At 38.3% G+C, this 15571-nt stretch overlaps 1 protein-coding gene across 1 annotated transcript; it reads right to left on the minus strand.

Moving 5' to 3' along the window:
- Positions 1-6855: 6855 nt before the first annotated feature.
- LOC149207991 (phototropic-responsive NPH3 family protein NPY4-like) lies at positions 6856-15367 on the minus strand. Its single transcript, XM_089395898.1, has 2 exons — positions 14628-15367; positions 6856-7937 (listed from the first exon to the last, which is right to left on the minus strand). Exons 1-2 carry the CDS (start codon positions 15230-15232, stop codon positions 6932-6934), a joined length of 1611 nt encoding a protein of 536 aa, XP_089252024.1. The 5' UTR covers positions 15233-15367; the 3' UTR covers positions 6856-6931.
- Between the last annotated feature and the right edge of the window lie 204 nt (positions 15368-15571).

A 15571-nucleotide genomic window follows, 5' to 3' on the forward strand; every position in this document is an offset into this window, starting at 1 on the left:
ACTTAACATTAGGGGAATTTTGAGGTCTAAAATGGGCCTCCCAAGAAAAATGTACAACCAAAATAAACTTTATAAGAACCAATAGGATTCAAGATGATGATGTCAACCATGGAGGATGATTCACCATTTTTTGAGTAAAAAATAAAAAGATTATAAAATTATAAAATGATAAAACTACTTTCTCAACTCGTATTTATACTTATCTCCCTAAGTTTTTACTCAAATTTCAAACGAGTACTTGTTGGATGCAAAATTTACCTTATCCAAGGAATACTCATGTTGCATACTTTCGATGGACTCCGCTACACAAAAAATGAGAAATACATGAAAAAATGTGATTGCAATCAAGTTTTTAATGTATTTTTCATTTTTCATATAGAAGGATCCATCAAAAGTATGCAAGATGGGTACTCCTTAGATGAGGGATCAAGTTCTACATCCAACAAGTGTTGCCGCTCAATTTAAGTAAACCCATAGGGAAATAACTTGAAAATGCGAGTTAAAAAAATAGTTTTTTATTTTTCCCTCTAAAATTTGATGATGTGATCTAATCTTATTTTATTATTTCCATTATTATTTTATAATTTCCTTAAGAGACCCATTTTAGACCTCAAAATTCCCTTAATGAACTTGCCTCGCACAATTTCGCAGCCTTGTCCTCTCTCCTGGTCCCCTGCATTCGAAAGCGAATGACCATGCATCATGGTAGACTAGGAAGTTTATGGATTTGATGTCGTCTCATCATCAGTGATTGCAGACACAAGTACATGAATAGACATGACGCGACGATAAACGGGATGAACAAGGAGAGTACATGCAAAAGGATGTGTTCACAAACGGACGAACGAACGATGCATGCAAGAAGATGTGTTCGTGGACGAGCGAACGAACGATGCATGCAAGAAGATGTGTTCGTGGACGAGCGAACGAACGAACATGCAAGAACTTTTCACGAACAGGGAAACATGCGAAGATGTGTTTGCGAACGAACAAACAGACGAACATGCGAGGATGTGTTCACGGACGGAGGAACGAACGAACAAACATGTCAAGCATGTCAAGGTACAAGCAAGGAGCAACATGCACATGCAACATCAAGCGAACCCAATGACCATCGAGGACTCCGCACACCTTGCCATGCGGAGGTGAAGCTGTGATACACCAAAAGGACATCCATCACTTAGCAGCGTTGTAGCTCGACATGCACACCACCACCAGCATGAACGTACGAGCACTATCATGTTGAGTTGTGTCATGAGTCGTGCCGACCACATCACTATTGTGGGCCATATTGTTGTAAATCAATGTAATGAAACGTAGTCCAAGAGACCCACTTGTAATTTGAAGAGTCATGTAAAGTTGAAAAGTCATGAAAGTCAAACAGTGATGAGGAAAGTCGAACAGTCACAAAGGCCAGTTTTACCCTTGGCTATAAATAGCCCTCATTTGTACATGCAAAGGACTTTTCACTTTGGCTCCTCCCACATAGCTTTGAGAGTCTATAATCTTTTCTTTGAGGAGCAAGTAGTGGCTCCAACGCCCCGCCTACGGGGTTAGTGATGTATGGTGTATCAATGTGTCTTGGAACTTTCGCTTAATTCAGAAGCCTGATAACAAACCAACACATTTTCACACGTGTTGTAACTATTTGTAAAATTAATCTTGAACACTTGTAATACATGTTGCTTTAACCTGTGTTAAACAATTGAACTCATTCAGTTGTTCTAATACATATATTTATGAAAATGTGTTGTATAAGTTGTTAACGTTGTCATGCCCATGTTGATCACCTCCCCGGACATCAAACAAAACCTTTCACGTAAACTTGTTATAACGACCGTCGCACTCGTGTGGACTTTCCCGCTGGGTGTTGAACGTGCTATCTTCCCTTGTGTGTTGTGGCTGCCGCATCCGTGTGGATTGCTCCTCTGGAAACTATGCATGTCATGTTGTGTTGTGTGTCTCAGACAGAGTTGGGACTTCATCCCTTCCGACTTGAGACTCACTCCCACCCTCTCTTTGCGGTAAAAGAACCTTGACACAAGTAACACTAGCGCTCACCAGGCGAACCTCGTTGTTCAAAGACAAAACAAACCTCTCGTTTGCTAACAAGCAAGAGCTAAAGCATATCTTTAAGATAATGGCAATTGGGTCATCGTACCGAATGGGACTCCTACACCAAACGATGTGAGATCTAGTTGGGATTTCATACTAGGGAAATCCCCTGATGTTAGCGGTCCAGCACCATCAACATAATGTAAACATAAATTTAAAATTGGAATTCATAATAGTAAAGAAATTTTGGACTATATCCATTCTGATCTTTGGGGACCATCTCTCACTGTATCTTATGGAAGTGCATTAAACTTCTTAACATTTATTGATGATTTCTCCCGGAAAGTTTGGATCTATATGTTAAAAAGGAAAGCTGATGTATTTAATGTTTTTAAACAATTTAAAGCAATGGTGGAAAATAAAACAGGCAAATCAATTAAATGTTTGAGAATTGACAATGGCGGTGAATTTACTTCTTTAGAATTTAAACAACACTATAAAGATGAAGGAATTGTTAGACATAAAACTATTGTTTATACTCCTAGGCAAAATGGCATTGTTGAACGTATGAATCAGGCTCTTATGGAAAGAGCCAGAAGCATGATCAGCAATGTTAACCTGCAAAAAGAGTTGAGAGCAGAAGCAGTATCTACTGCTTGTTATTTAGGTAACAGATCACCTTCAGTTGCCATTAATTGTAAAATTCCTGAAGAAGTTTGGTCGAGTCAATGTCGTGATTATTCACATTTAAGAATTTTTGGTTGTGATGCCTATGTTCTTATTCCTAAAAATCAACGTTCAAAATTAAAATCGAAATGTTATGTCTTTGTTGGGTATGACTATGCAGCGAAAGGATACAAGTTGTGGGATCCTTCTTCACGAAAGATAGTCATTAGTAGAGATGTAACATTTGATGAATCTTCTCTTTTAAAATCAGATGTTGAAAAAATTGAACAAGAACAGGTATCGCCAAATCAGCAAATTCAGTTGGAGGTTAGACCTTTTTCAAAAAGTTGAAAGGAATGAGAGACTTCTGAAGGAAAAGGTGAAGAAGATGCAAAGGAAATTGTTGAAGTTCCAAAACTAGTTCAGCAACTAGTCACTCTAAGAAGGTCTACAAGGGAAAGAAGAACACCCAAAAGGTATGAAGATTATGCTTCATCTTTTGCATTGATTACTGAAGATGGGGAACCTTCTTGTTATCAAGAAGCAGTGGATGATGCAGATAGCAAAAAGTGGAAAAAGGCTATGGACGAAGAAATGGATTCCTTAGCAAAGAACAAAACCTTGGATCTGGTAAAACTTCCTGAAGGGAGAAGTGTCGTCAGGTGCAAATGGATCTTCAAATTGAAGCGAAATGTTGATGGTAGTATCGAGAGACATAGGGCAAGGCTAGTAGCAAAAGGGTATTCTCATGTTGAAGGTATTGTCTTTCATGAGATTTTTTCACTAGTCGTAAAACTTGTTTCTATTCGTACTTTGTTAGCACTAACTACATTATTTGATCTTGAATTAAAACAGTTAGATATTAAAACAACTTTTCTACATGGTGATTTGAATGAAGAGATTTATATGGAATGACCAAAAGATTTTGTACAAGGTCACAGCAAAAGATTAGTTTGCAAGCTCAAGAAATCATTGTATGACCTAAGGCAGTCTCCCAGGCAATGGTACAAGAAGTTTGACTCCTTCATGGTGAGCCAAAACTTTATTAGAAGTGAGTATGATCATTGTGTATACTTCAAGAATTTCAATGGCATATTCATTATCTTGGTTTTATATGTTGACGATATGCTTATTGCAAGCAAAAACACGGAAGATATCAATAAGTTAAAGGTTCAACTATCTAGAACGTTTGATATGAAGGATCTTGGAGCAGTAAAACATATCTTAGGCATGGAGATACACAAAGACAAGAAAAATGGAAAGTTTTGGTTATCACAACAGAAGTATGTGGAAAGAGTACTTGAAAAAATTGGTATGAACAGTGTGAAACCTGTAAATGTTCCATTAGCTTCTCATTTTAAACTTTCTTGGGTTTTGAGTCCTAGAACTAATGAAGAAAAGAAATATATGTCTCGTGTACCGTATGTAAATGCGGTAGGCAACTCACTGTATGCGGTGGTATCTACAAGGCCTGACATTTCACATGTAGTTGGAATTGTCTGCAAGGTCATGGCATATCCAGGCTGGTAGTTGCAAGTTGCGGGACTTATTCAGCCCTCGAAAGGGAGTTAAAACTGAAGCTGTGACTCAGCAGGGGACAAACTCTTTAAGAAACTTGGTTGACAAGGAAAAAAGAATGACCAAACTTCCTTGAAAACGTAAAATAGATATGCATGCAAGAATTACCCTGATCCTGATCAATATAACGGTTGAATCAGTAAACCATGGCATGGACAGAACTTATCTACAATAGATTCATTCTAACTAGACGTTACCAGAGTTAACCCAATGTCATAGTAATCACATGGCATGAATTATAGGTGGCAACATAGTACCAGAGAATAACAGAGGCAGTTGGAGAATGACTGAGGTTACCAGAAGATCTATGTCAGCGCCTAATAATTAATTATGAGTGACTAAGTATGTTAGTTCGGGGGAATGCTATGCAATCTATTTTCATTTCTTCATTTATAAGTATACAGTTCAGAACCATTGTGAATTAAAAACAGAACCATTGTGAATTAAAAATGGTTATAGGCCAAATGTAGTGTTCCAATATTGGGATAACTTGCAAAAGGCAAACATCAGGAGAGCTAATTTAATATTTATAATAGATCTGAAGAAACAAAACACCTGTCTGAAAAATGGGAAAGAAAATAAAAGAAATTATATTATGGTCTCTGACAAAGAAAGAAATAAATTATATTATGGTTAAGTTTCAACTTTCAACTTGTGACCAAGCATAGGTCAATGGGACTCAAGTGTGTACAGCAACCATTAAGAGAACAGCAAAGGAATTGTTCAGAGCATCTCCTCCCTAGAAAATAACGAAAACAAATATAAAAAATTATGTAAAAGTGAAAGTGAATTCTCAATCATGAATGAAAGAACAGAGCAAGGGAGATCACAATGAAAAGAGCATGTCAGCCAAACAGACTCCAGGAAAAGAGTTTGAAGTAGGATTTCGGTATATGTCAAGTTGCACTGTTACGGGCAATCATCCTTGATGAGTACAATTAAGAAAAAAAACACTCATTTGTTTTAGCCTAACAGGTTCTAAACACTTTGGGAGATTGCTTATACTTTCGAACAATCTGTAAGATAACTAATTCACATTAGTTTTTTTATATGTTCCTTGACAAAGAAGGTGACACAGAGAAAATGCAGCTGTCGATGTTACATGGAAAAAGTTGATATTAAGCACTTCAGAATATTAAGGGAATGATGCCAATGAGCAGTCGAACGAGAACACTTCATCAAACGGAAAAATACTACCAGTCCAAAGATGCCAGGCATATTATTAAATGGAAAAAGAAATCCAGTTAAAGAGACATGAAGGAAGACCAAAGCTACTACCAGTTCAAGATGCAAGGCATATTATTAAATGGAAAAATAAATCCAGTTAAAGAGACATGAAGGAAGACCAAAGCTATCCTTATATAGATTTTAACGTTTCCTATATTCATTATGGATGAAAGTGTAGTCTAATTTTATGTTTTTGTTTTTTTGGAATATTTTATGATAAGTTTTGTCTAGCCAAAGAATGGTTAGAATGGTTAGAATGGTAGATTTGAATTGTTAAATGTGTTCAGACTGAGTCCACTAAAATTTTTCAGAGTTCTGAATCTGTTTATGCATTCAAAAATGCATCTTAAACAACAACAACAAAAATAATGATCTCACCAAAAATTGTATGACCAAATTCTAAAAAAAACATATAACAACTAAAATTACTCTGAGTAAATGCTAGAAGGGCAAAGAATTTTACCGTCAAGCAATGTGAACTAAATTTATAATTAAGAAAGCTACCGTGAAACATCTAGACAGACGCTAAAATCTTGAATTATTGTTGAAATCGACCATTGAAAAAAAAATATTGGAAGGAAATATCCCAGATAAATGAAGCACATGATGTGAAAATTGGGCCTCTATCAACATGAAAAGGTAAGTTACCATGGATTTATGTTGAAATTGACCAGTGCAAAAAATATATTGGAAGGAATTATCCAAGATACATGAAGCATATGATGTGAAAATTGGGCCTCTATCAACATGAAAAGGTAAGTTACCATGGAATTTTTGCTTTTCTGAAAGCTGGTGAATGTTGAAAACATCTGTATTGGAATAAAATTAGCAAGGGTTTAGTAAAAATTAGGAAAATATTGGTAGGCAAATATTGGTAAAATCAAGATACCATCAAAATATCTGTAAAAATTGGCAAACATCAGGCCAAAAAAATCGTGATGATTTTTGGCAAATATGAGCTAGGCCAAAAAAATCGTGATTTCAAGATAAAATCGAGATTTAAACCAAAAATCGTAATTTCCAAATCGTGATTTCAAGATAAAATCGAGATTTAAACCAAAAATCGTAATTTCCAAATAAAAACATCAGGCCAAAAAATCGTGATTTTTGGCAAAAACATCACCTAGACCAAAAAAATCCTGATTTCAAGATAAAATCGAGATTAAAATAAAAAAAAAATGGAGATAAAATCGGGATGTTCGCAATCCGTGAGAGTTCTACTAGGTACTTTTTGAATTTAAATTTATTTGATATACAAAAGAATCAAAAATTAATCAGAACTACAAGACTACTCCTTTTGATATCTACAACAGCAATGGAGCAGCGGCGGGAAATGAAAATTGATACATGATCTTTACATTTATTAATTTAATGGATATCGATTGGACAAGAACAACAGAAGGGCTTAAGTAGTGGGGTGGGTCAACGAGAGAGGCTTGAGCAGATCCGAACTACTTTCACAGCTATCCCTTGCAACATCAATTTTGCCTCGAATTAGAGCAGCATACTGTTTTTGCAGTTCTATAATCTCTTCGGAACGGCGGGAATTCTCCTCAAGGAGTGTCAAGCTCGCTTTAATAACTTTGTGCATAATCTGTTTTAGATTTTGCCTCTCTCTGCCTCTGTCTGTATTATCCTCTGCATCTCCAATCTGTTCCAGCTCTTGGCTGTATTTCTGCAGAACTGTTTCTAATACATGTGGCTGGCACAGAAAGGCTGGGTTTTTCAAAGCCTTGTCATATATTGAAGGGGAGAGTTTGAAGACATCAATTAACCTCCATAACATTTGTGCATCCTCAACCCCCAACCTGTGCCTCTCCACTAAACTCTTAATGGCTTTGTACAAAATGTCATGGTTTTGTCGAGATGAAGGAGGCAATGAATCAAAAAGAGAGCAAAAATCAGCGGGAGAGATGGAACCGCACTCAGCATGACTCCAAAGGCAACTATCAACTTCTTTGGCAACCTCTTCTCTCTCTCTTTCTCCAACCTCTTTTTCTTTAAAATGTGTCACTAAACTAAGTAATGTCTGGGGGCTAAACCTGTAACTGTGCAAATACTCATCGATCTCATCCAGACTTCCTCCAATCCTAAACTCAAGAAATGATTTAATAACATTCAGTTTCTCTCGCATCTCCTCATCTAAATCAACATTTGCAGCCAACCGATCTGCGTTCTCCAAAAGAGCGCACCAATATTGAGATGAGAGTTCCAACCACGGGCGATCATTGGAGCAGTCCTTCTGCAGCATTCTTGAAAGACAAACAATGACCCAAAACCTACTTCTGCTTGTTTTGCATTCCTCATTTATTAGGTTATCAATCCAGCCCCGGACATATCTCCCCTGTCTGCTCTTAATATTCACATTAAGATGACATTTGACAAGACCATCAATCACATCCTGAACATACCTGTTACAGGTCAGGAAAATAGGTTAGGATTGTTATCAACAAGGAAATTGTGGAAAAGCAAATTCGGAGCTAGAAAAAATAACCTTCACAAACCCTTGAACCATCAAACATAGGATAGTAGATTACAGAATCCTGAATATGGGCAAAGTTAAAGGCATTATTTAAAATATCGGAATCCTAATAGGACAAGTTCTACAGCCCAGATATCAACCATTGGGAGGCAGCATATCAGTGGGAAAAGTTTGAAAACGTACAAAATCGCTCCATGATAAATACAGGACAACGGAAAAGCGCAACTTTATATCTCATACTAAACACGGTAATCAACATATTATTATTATTAGTGGAAAACAATGTAAATCCATTTTAACTCGGGATCTTTTAAATATGGAGAGGGATTAAGAAGAAATTGAGATGAAAACCTCTGAGTTCTGAAATGATTCTAAGATGAAGATGAAAATCCGTCACTGCTAAAATGATTCCAAGATGCCAACTTATGCCTCGCATCACGCTAGCATTAGGCACAGGTATTACACATCTCTTTCACACAGGCCTGGAACTGGCTGCTTCTCTGGGTGCAATGAACTGAACTGAAGAGACGTCTTAATGATTGAATTATTTACTTTTAATCTCTCTATATTTTACTTAAAGATGATATTGAAAAGTTTATTTATCATTCATATTTTTTTTAAATGCTGCATGCCAGCACAACATTGAGCATAGACATTACACATATCACTCATGCTAAGCTGTTGAATACATCTCATCTCTAGCCTCTCAGCACAATCAAAGTACCTTGCACATTTTAGTCTTGCAAACTCAGAAGTAGTCAGATTAAAAAAACGCACTGCATCTGCCATGACCCTCAATCATAACTGATAGAAATAGAATCACAGAAAAAGATCATCGAAGGTGGATGGTCAAATGGAGGACTTCCAACAGGAACAGGAAAATCAATGCTAACAAACTACTTGAAAACCAAATTCATTGAAAGCCCAAGGGACCCAGACATAATCCTCAATAAACAAAAAAAATAAATCGCTGTAATAGGAAATTAACCCAAAGTTAATGCCACAATTACACATGGACCAAAGCATCAGCTTGAACAGTAAAATGAATATCAGTGAAGCGGAGCAAAATCATAAACCTAAAACAAGAAATTGGTAGAAGAACAAATCCAAACACCTTTGCAAGATAGGTTATACAAGATATTGAAAAAAACACGGAAGATAAATGCATTCACGCATTGCCTAATCCCAACTATCATCAATAACCTAACATACATGTCTAGCTTGGAACTTTGATAACAGAGTTATTTTTCCTTCCTGAAGTTACAATTTGTTTATAACTCGCCACAACAAATATACATCCAAAGCACAGTATTCTAGTGGTAGTGGACCTGGTTTTACCTGTCACCCTGGTTTTTACCATGTCACATACAGCTGGCAATTCCAAGGACTAGCAGTTTGACCACATGTTCGCGTCCCAATAACATAGATGTTAGATCCATAACCAGACTACTTCTATTTCAAACAGATTGAGAAGTGGCAAGATGTAGGTCTCAAGTTCCATCCTTGCTAGTAACAGTCTTGCAGCGGCTGCTATTCCGAAGCGATATGGTTTGGATCTTACGCTCAGACAGCAGTCTGATTATCCAGGCTAATTACCATTAGAATTCCTCTGACTGGGCCCCTGACTAAGTTACCAGACATTGTTGTAATGGAACCTAGTTGTGCCAAGTGATAAACACATAGTTACACGGGTGCCGCTCCCCAGCATTGGAGAGCACGTACCCCGCGCTCCTGGGAGGTTGAGAGCTGGTAGGAAACTCTCAAAAATCAACCGGAGCTTCAACGGGTACTTTGGAGTTTTTTCGGGAGCTTCATTGCAGCAGATTTTGACGTTTCAGGTACATATTTTGAGCAGGTTTTGACATTTCGGGTACCTATTTTGAGCATGGAAGGTACCCTTTGTTTATTTTCTAAGTGATACATGCCAGATCAGGGGGCTGGGCTGCATGACCTCTGTAAAGCAACAGAGACGTGGAGATGTAGCAACAATTGCAAATAAGTCTACTCTCTTGAAGCCTATCTTGAAGCTTTAACAATAAAATTCAACGAATTACAGTGATGGTTAGAAAGAGAAAGTGTAGGGTGTTAGTCAATTTCATTTTATAAATTTTCAAACTTGAATTTCGAAATTGAATATAGTATAGCATTGCATGAAATCAAATGATAATCAAGTAATTACTAATAACTATTAATTTTAGGCAACAATGGTATGTTCTATGCTTTAGAGCAATTTTACTTCAATTTCTTTATTAGCCCAGTATCAATATTCAGATTAGCAATCACATCAACATGATGGTAAAATGCAGATAGAACATAAACATAAACAATAGAAGAAAAGCCAAAACAAGAGGACACAAGATGTGGCACCAGCAAGGGACAAACCCCCATGTGGGAAAACCCTTGATCAAATCTTCTTTTAGTCTTCAATAGTTCAGCAGAGAGAGATAGTACAATTTACAAATCTGATAATTTATAACAACAACAAAAGAGCCCTAATCAAAAAAGTCAACGCTGGTCAACAGGGCAGATTTGACCCTCAGCAAATCGATCAACTTCAGTCAACTTCAGCCTCCAAACAACAAGATAAAACAACCCTCAAAACAGTGAAATTCAGCCCAGTCAAAGTCTAGTCAAACAGCCCACCTGCGGTCAGCCATAGTTGCAGTCAACGCTGGTCAACAGTGAAAGTTTAGCCTCGATTGTTGTGCCTAGAAATGCGACCTGCCCAAACAGAGATAGCCCTCACAAAAACACAGTCAAAGGAGGTCAATTAGTCAATGTTTGGTCAAACTCTCTAGAAATTGGCCTCCTGAAATTTCGGACGCGTGGAGAGAGAGGCCCAGAAATCCGTACCCAATCAATAAGGAGAGAGAGAGAAGTGTGAAGATGAGTGTGTCCAAATGAGGCTAAGTCACCTTCTATTTATATGCAACGTTGAGGATGAATAGACATGACTGTTGGGCTTCTGAGCCTACATAAGTTTGTTGGCCGACCTGGACAATTTGACCATAATCAAAATAAATTCATAACTTCATTTGTACATGTAAGAATCGGATGATCTTTAAATCAATCCTACACCTCTCGGAGAGAGGAATCCAAGAAAAATATCAGTTGTCATAAATAAAATGATCCATGTGGAATTTGACCCTAGTTGCCAATTTTAACAATAACAAACCTTTTTCCAATTTCGGAGTTCCGTATGTTTCTTCGTTGGGAAGGAATTTGATTAGCAAATTGTTGATGGATTAATATTTTGATTTTTTTGGCAGTGTTTCAAAGTTCAATCTTTTACATATTTCTTTGCAAGATGGAATTTGCAGGATGTAATTTGATTGGCAAGTTTTAGATGGAAATTAATTAATTATTTTATTTTTATTTTTAATATATTATATTATTGCCACTTCCAACTTGAAGTTTCCTGTAAATTTGAGCAAAGCTTCTAGCAGTACGGGATACATATTTCCTGCATCCGAAGTACCCAGTCCCACGTACCGAAAACTCGTGCAACATAAGATAAACAAATATTACCTTCACACAAAGGGGTTAATCAAAGTTGCAAAAGAGCTGAGAAAATTTCTCTTCCTGGATCAAGGAAAATCAACGCATTATCTTCCATCTGCAGATTGAGTCATTGAGATGCAAGGCTACAGGTTCTCCCCTCCACTTTATTGAGCATTTTCATTTTTGAATGCCACAAGGAGATAAAGGTGCAACAATACATTAACACGCCCTGGAGACGAAAACATGTTCTTGGCCAACTTCAGACAAGCTCACATATGTAGACATGCAGATCGAAAGAGCCCAAGGAAGAACAAATTTGCCGTATTTGCCACGTGTATTGATCAGGAGAGGTGGAAAACACAAAAAAAAACACCAGGAAGATATCAGTACTAGAGGGAGCCAGGTGGTTAACAGTGTTTCAGGGCAGACAGCTAGAAGACACAGCATGGAGGGCAGCAAATTCGATGTTGCCAGTGACAACATATTGCAGGCCAACCCTCCCGGACCTCACAGAGGTCATTCAGCTAAGTCGCTCATTGATTTCTGATTAGATATACATGGAGAGATGTCTCGATAGGTATTTTTCAGTTTCTTTAGTTGAAGCATTGTCAATTTCAGCTATTTTACTGTTTCAGAAAAGGCACATCATCTCAAAGTTGTAACTGTTCTGTCCCATATATTGATTAATCTCGTGTACATTTAAATAAAATCTATGTATCTATCTACCGAGCCACCTTTATCTATAAATGCAGGGTTCATGGAAGTGTACACTGTATCTGTGATTCTCAATCTATATAGGGGAACAATGGCAGAGAGGTTTTACTTTACATGTCTGAAGGAGTTTGCCATAATGGACTCCTCAACCACGAGGCCGTAAAAGGGATTGATTTTTTTCAATTGTTCCCTAAGAGCCACAAGAGAATTTTAGAATGTATCAAACATGCATTTTTTCTTGATAAATCAAGCAAATTATCCATGGATTTACAGAAGCTGATTCAACCATGTGAGATTGATTGGTTGGAGGAACTTCAGTGAAAAAAATGTTACTATCATCGAGGACGACGCCACTGCTCTGACCCACTTTTTGGAACTTTACGTGGTGCTGCCATGGGGACTGTACGAACTTTCAACCCTTCACCTGCACCAATTGAGGGTGAGGCAATCACATGATGCAAGAGAAGCAACTTGGTTTTGGAAATTGATTGCAGATCTTCTGACGGGTTAAAGGCCTGAATCTCCCTGGTTTTGTTGCTGTAATTCCATGTCCATGATCTCACCTAAAAGCTCTATGGTTGCTTAAGAAGTTTAAACCTGTCTTTTGCAATTTAACAGGTCTACAGTTTATCGCAGTTTAAAGCTGCCTTTTGTGGAGAAGGTTGTGGGCTGTTACAATACTTACTAAAAATGGAGAAGGTTGTGGGCTGTTACAATACTTACTAGAAATGGAGAAGCTTGTGGGCTGTTACAATACTTACTAGACATATGGGCGAAATTAGAATCAATGCTACACAGACAAATTCACCCGGGACTTGCACCAAGTGACATCCTTTCAGACTCCTGCCATATAGATAGGCCAAATCATATCTGATGACTTGACACTCCATCAAGTTAACCAATGTCGCATCAGTGTCCTCATGAGACTAAGAGTGGGATTGAGGGTAAAGATGAGGGTGTGCAAAGTATCAAACCTAAAATGATCAGAGACAATTCCTAAACATAATACAAGATTGAGGGTGGGGTGGCCGTGAAGTTGGGCAAAGCATTGATCCAAAAAAGATTAGAGGCCATTTCTAAACATGATACGAGAATAAGGGTGAGAGTGGAGGCCAATTAATCTTAAAAAACAAGATTCAGTGGGGTAAAGGCGACGTGGGGGTGTGCAAACTTCAAAGTATTGAGGATGAGGATGCAGATGAAGGTAGGGTGAAGTTGTGCAGAGTATTGCTCCTTAAAAACAATTTTTAAACATGATATAATATTGACAATGAAAGTGCAAAGAGAAGTTGTGCAAAGTATTGAAGGTGGGGGATGGGTTGAAGTTGTGAAAAGTACTGAAGGGGGATGGGGTGAACTTGTGCAAATTATCTATCCAAAAAACAATTCCTAAACAATATCCAATATTGAAGGTGGGTGCAAACTGCAAAGTATCGATCCTGAGCAACAATTCCCAAAAATGATTGAGAAGTTGTGCAAAGTATTGAAGGTGGGGGCAGGGTTGAAGTTGTGAAAAGTACTGAAGGGGGATGGGGTGAAATTGTGCAAATTATCTATCCAAAAAACTATTCCTAAACATGGTCCAATATTGAAGGTGGGTGCAAACTGCAAAGTATCGATCCTGAGCAACAATTCCCAAAATGATTGAGAAGTTGTGGAAAGTATTGAAGGTGGGGGCAGGGTTGAAGTTGTGAACAGTACTGAAGGGGGATGGGGTGAAATTGTGCAAATTATCTATCCAAAAAAGGGTGCAAACTACAAAGTATCGATCCTGAGCAACAATTCCCAAAAATGATTGAGAAGTTGTGCAAAGTATTGAAGGTGGGGGGCAGGGTTGAAGTTGTGAAAAGTACTGAAGGGGGATGGGGTGAAAATGTGCAAATTATCTATCCAAAAAACAATTCCTAAACATGATCCAATATTGAAGGTGGGTGCAAACTGCAAAGTATCGATCCTGAGCAACAATTCCCAAAAATGATTGAGGATGGGATGGGGTTGAGGTTGCGCAGAGTATCGCTCCCTTGAAAACAATTTCTAAACATGATACAATATTGACAATGAAAGTGCAGGGTGAAGTTGTGCAAGGTATTGAAGTGGGGACAGGGATGAAGTTACGAAAAGTAGTGAGAGTGTGCAGGGTGAAGTTGTGCAAAGTATTAAAGGTGGGGGCAAGGGTGAAGTTGCGAAAAGTGCTGAGGGTGGGGACGGGTGAAATTGTGCAAATTATCCCTCCAAAAAAACAATTCCTAGACATGATCCAATATTGAAGGTGGGGTGCAAAGTATCGATCCTTATAAACAATTCCCAAAAATTATACAAGATTGAGAGCGGGCTACGAGTATCGATCCTAAATAGATCAAAATAATTCTTAAACATGATAGAAGATTGAGTGCGGTTACAGTACCTGTCAGGCAAGTGGGCAACCCTGGCCAATATCTCGGTAAGTGTCTGGGATGGAGACTGAACCGTTTTCCAGTTCAAAGAAGACATGGGTGCACACAGCTGCCTCGTCTCAACAAACGCCTTAGTGCAACCGCTCACAATCGTCCTCACACACCTTGTCTCGATATACTCATCCACAGCTACCTCCTCCACCCTCTGGTACTTCTCCAGGAAAGCTGCAGACAATCTCCAGCTCCCAAACACATTCGCATACAGATATTTCTTAGTGCTCTCCAACAGATCTGGCATGCCCAAAAACTGCCCAACTGCTCTAATCCCACCCACATTCTCGAATGTATAATGTGGCTTCATGCAGTAGCAGAAATCTACAGCCATGGCGAAGGCCTCTAAGTATACCTTTTCTGCCAAATCCGGTAGCTCTAGTATTCTTGTGTGGGAAGGAGGAGATGAAGACCAGATGTCTCTGAAGTAAGTACTGGCATTTAACAGTGGAAGACTGTGAAGTCGGAATTCCTCATTCTTCAGGACCACTGTAATGTCGCTGAACTCCCCAGTTCGCCTCACTCTCTGCAGCCAGCCGTCGAAGCCGCCTTCTTTTGCGGACATTATTGAATGGTTTTTAAGGTGAAAGTTCCATTCCAACTCTCAAGTCCTTCGCACACTCTACCGCCTCTTATTGCTTTTACTTCTAGAGTGATAACGCTAATTTCCAAGCAAGGGCTGTATATGACTTGTCCCTTCAAACTCTGACTTCCCCGCCTTGGTGAGTGTTCTGGACAATGACTTGTACCACAAGCAGGTTAATGCAATGCAAGGTTATTGGAGTACAGATGAAGAAAGGGTAGATTGTTGAAGTTCAGTCATAAATAATGTAGCTGGCTATTTAAAATAAGAGAAATTGATGTTTTTACATTGACCTCAGGTAGAACCCATATGGTGAATCCA

Source organism: Pinus tabuliformis, chromosome 1_2, assembly GCF_031772625.1.
Source record: "Pinus tabuliformis cultivar Carrire ecotype Pingquan chromosome 1_2, CPIR1, whole genome shotgun sequence".
In the NCBI taxonomy this organism is placed as follows: domain Eukaryota; kingdom Viridiplantae; phylum Streptophyta; class Pinopsida; order Pinales; family Pinaceae; genus Pinus; species Pinus tabuliformis.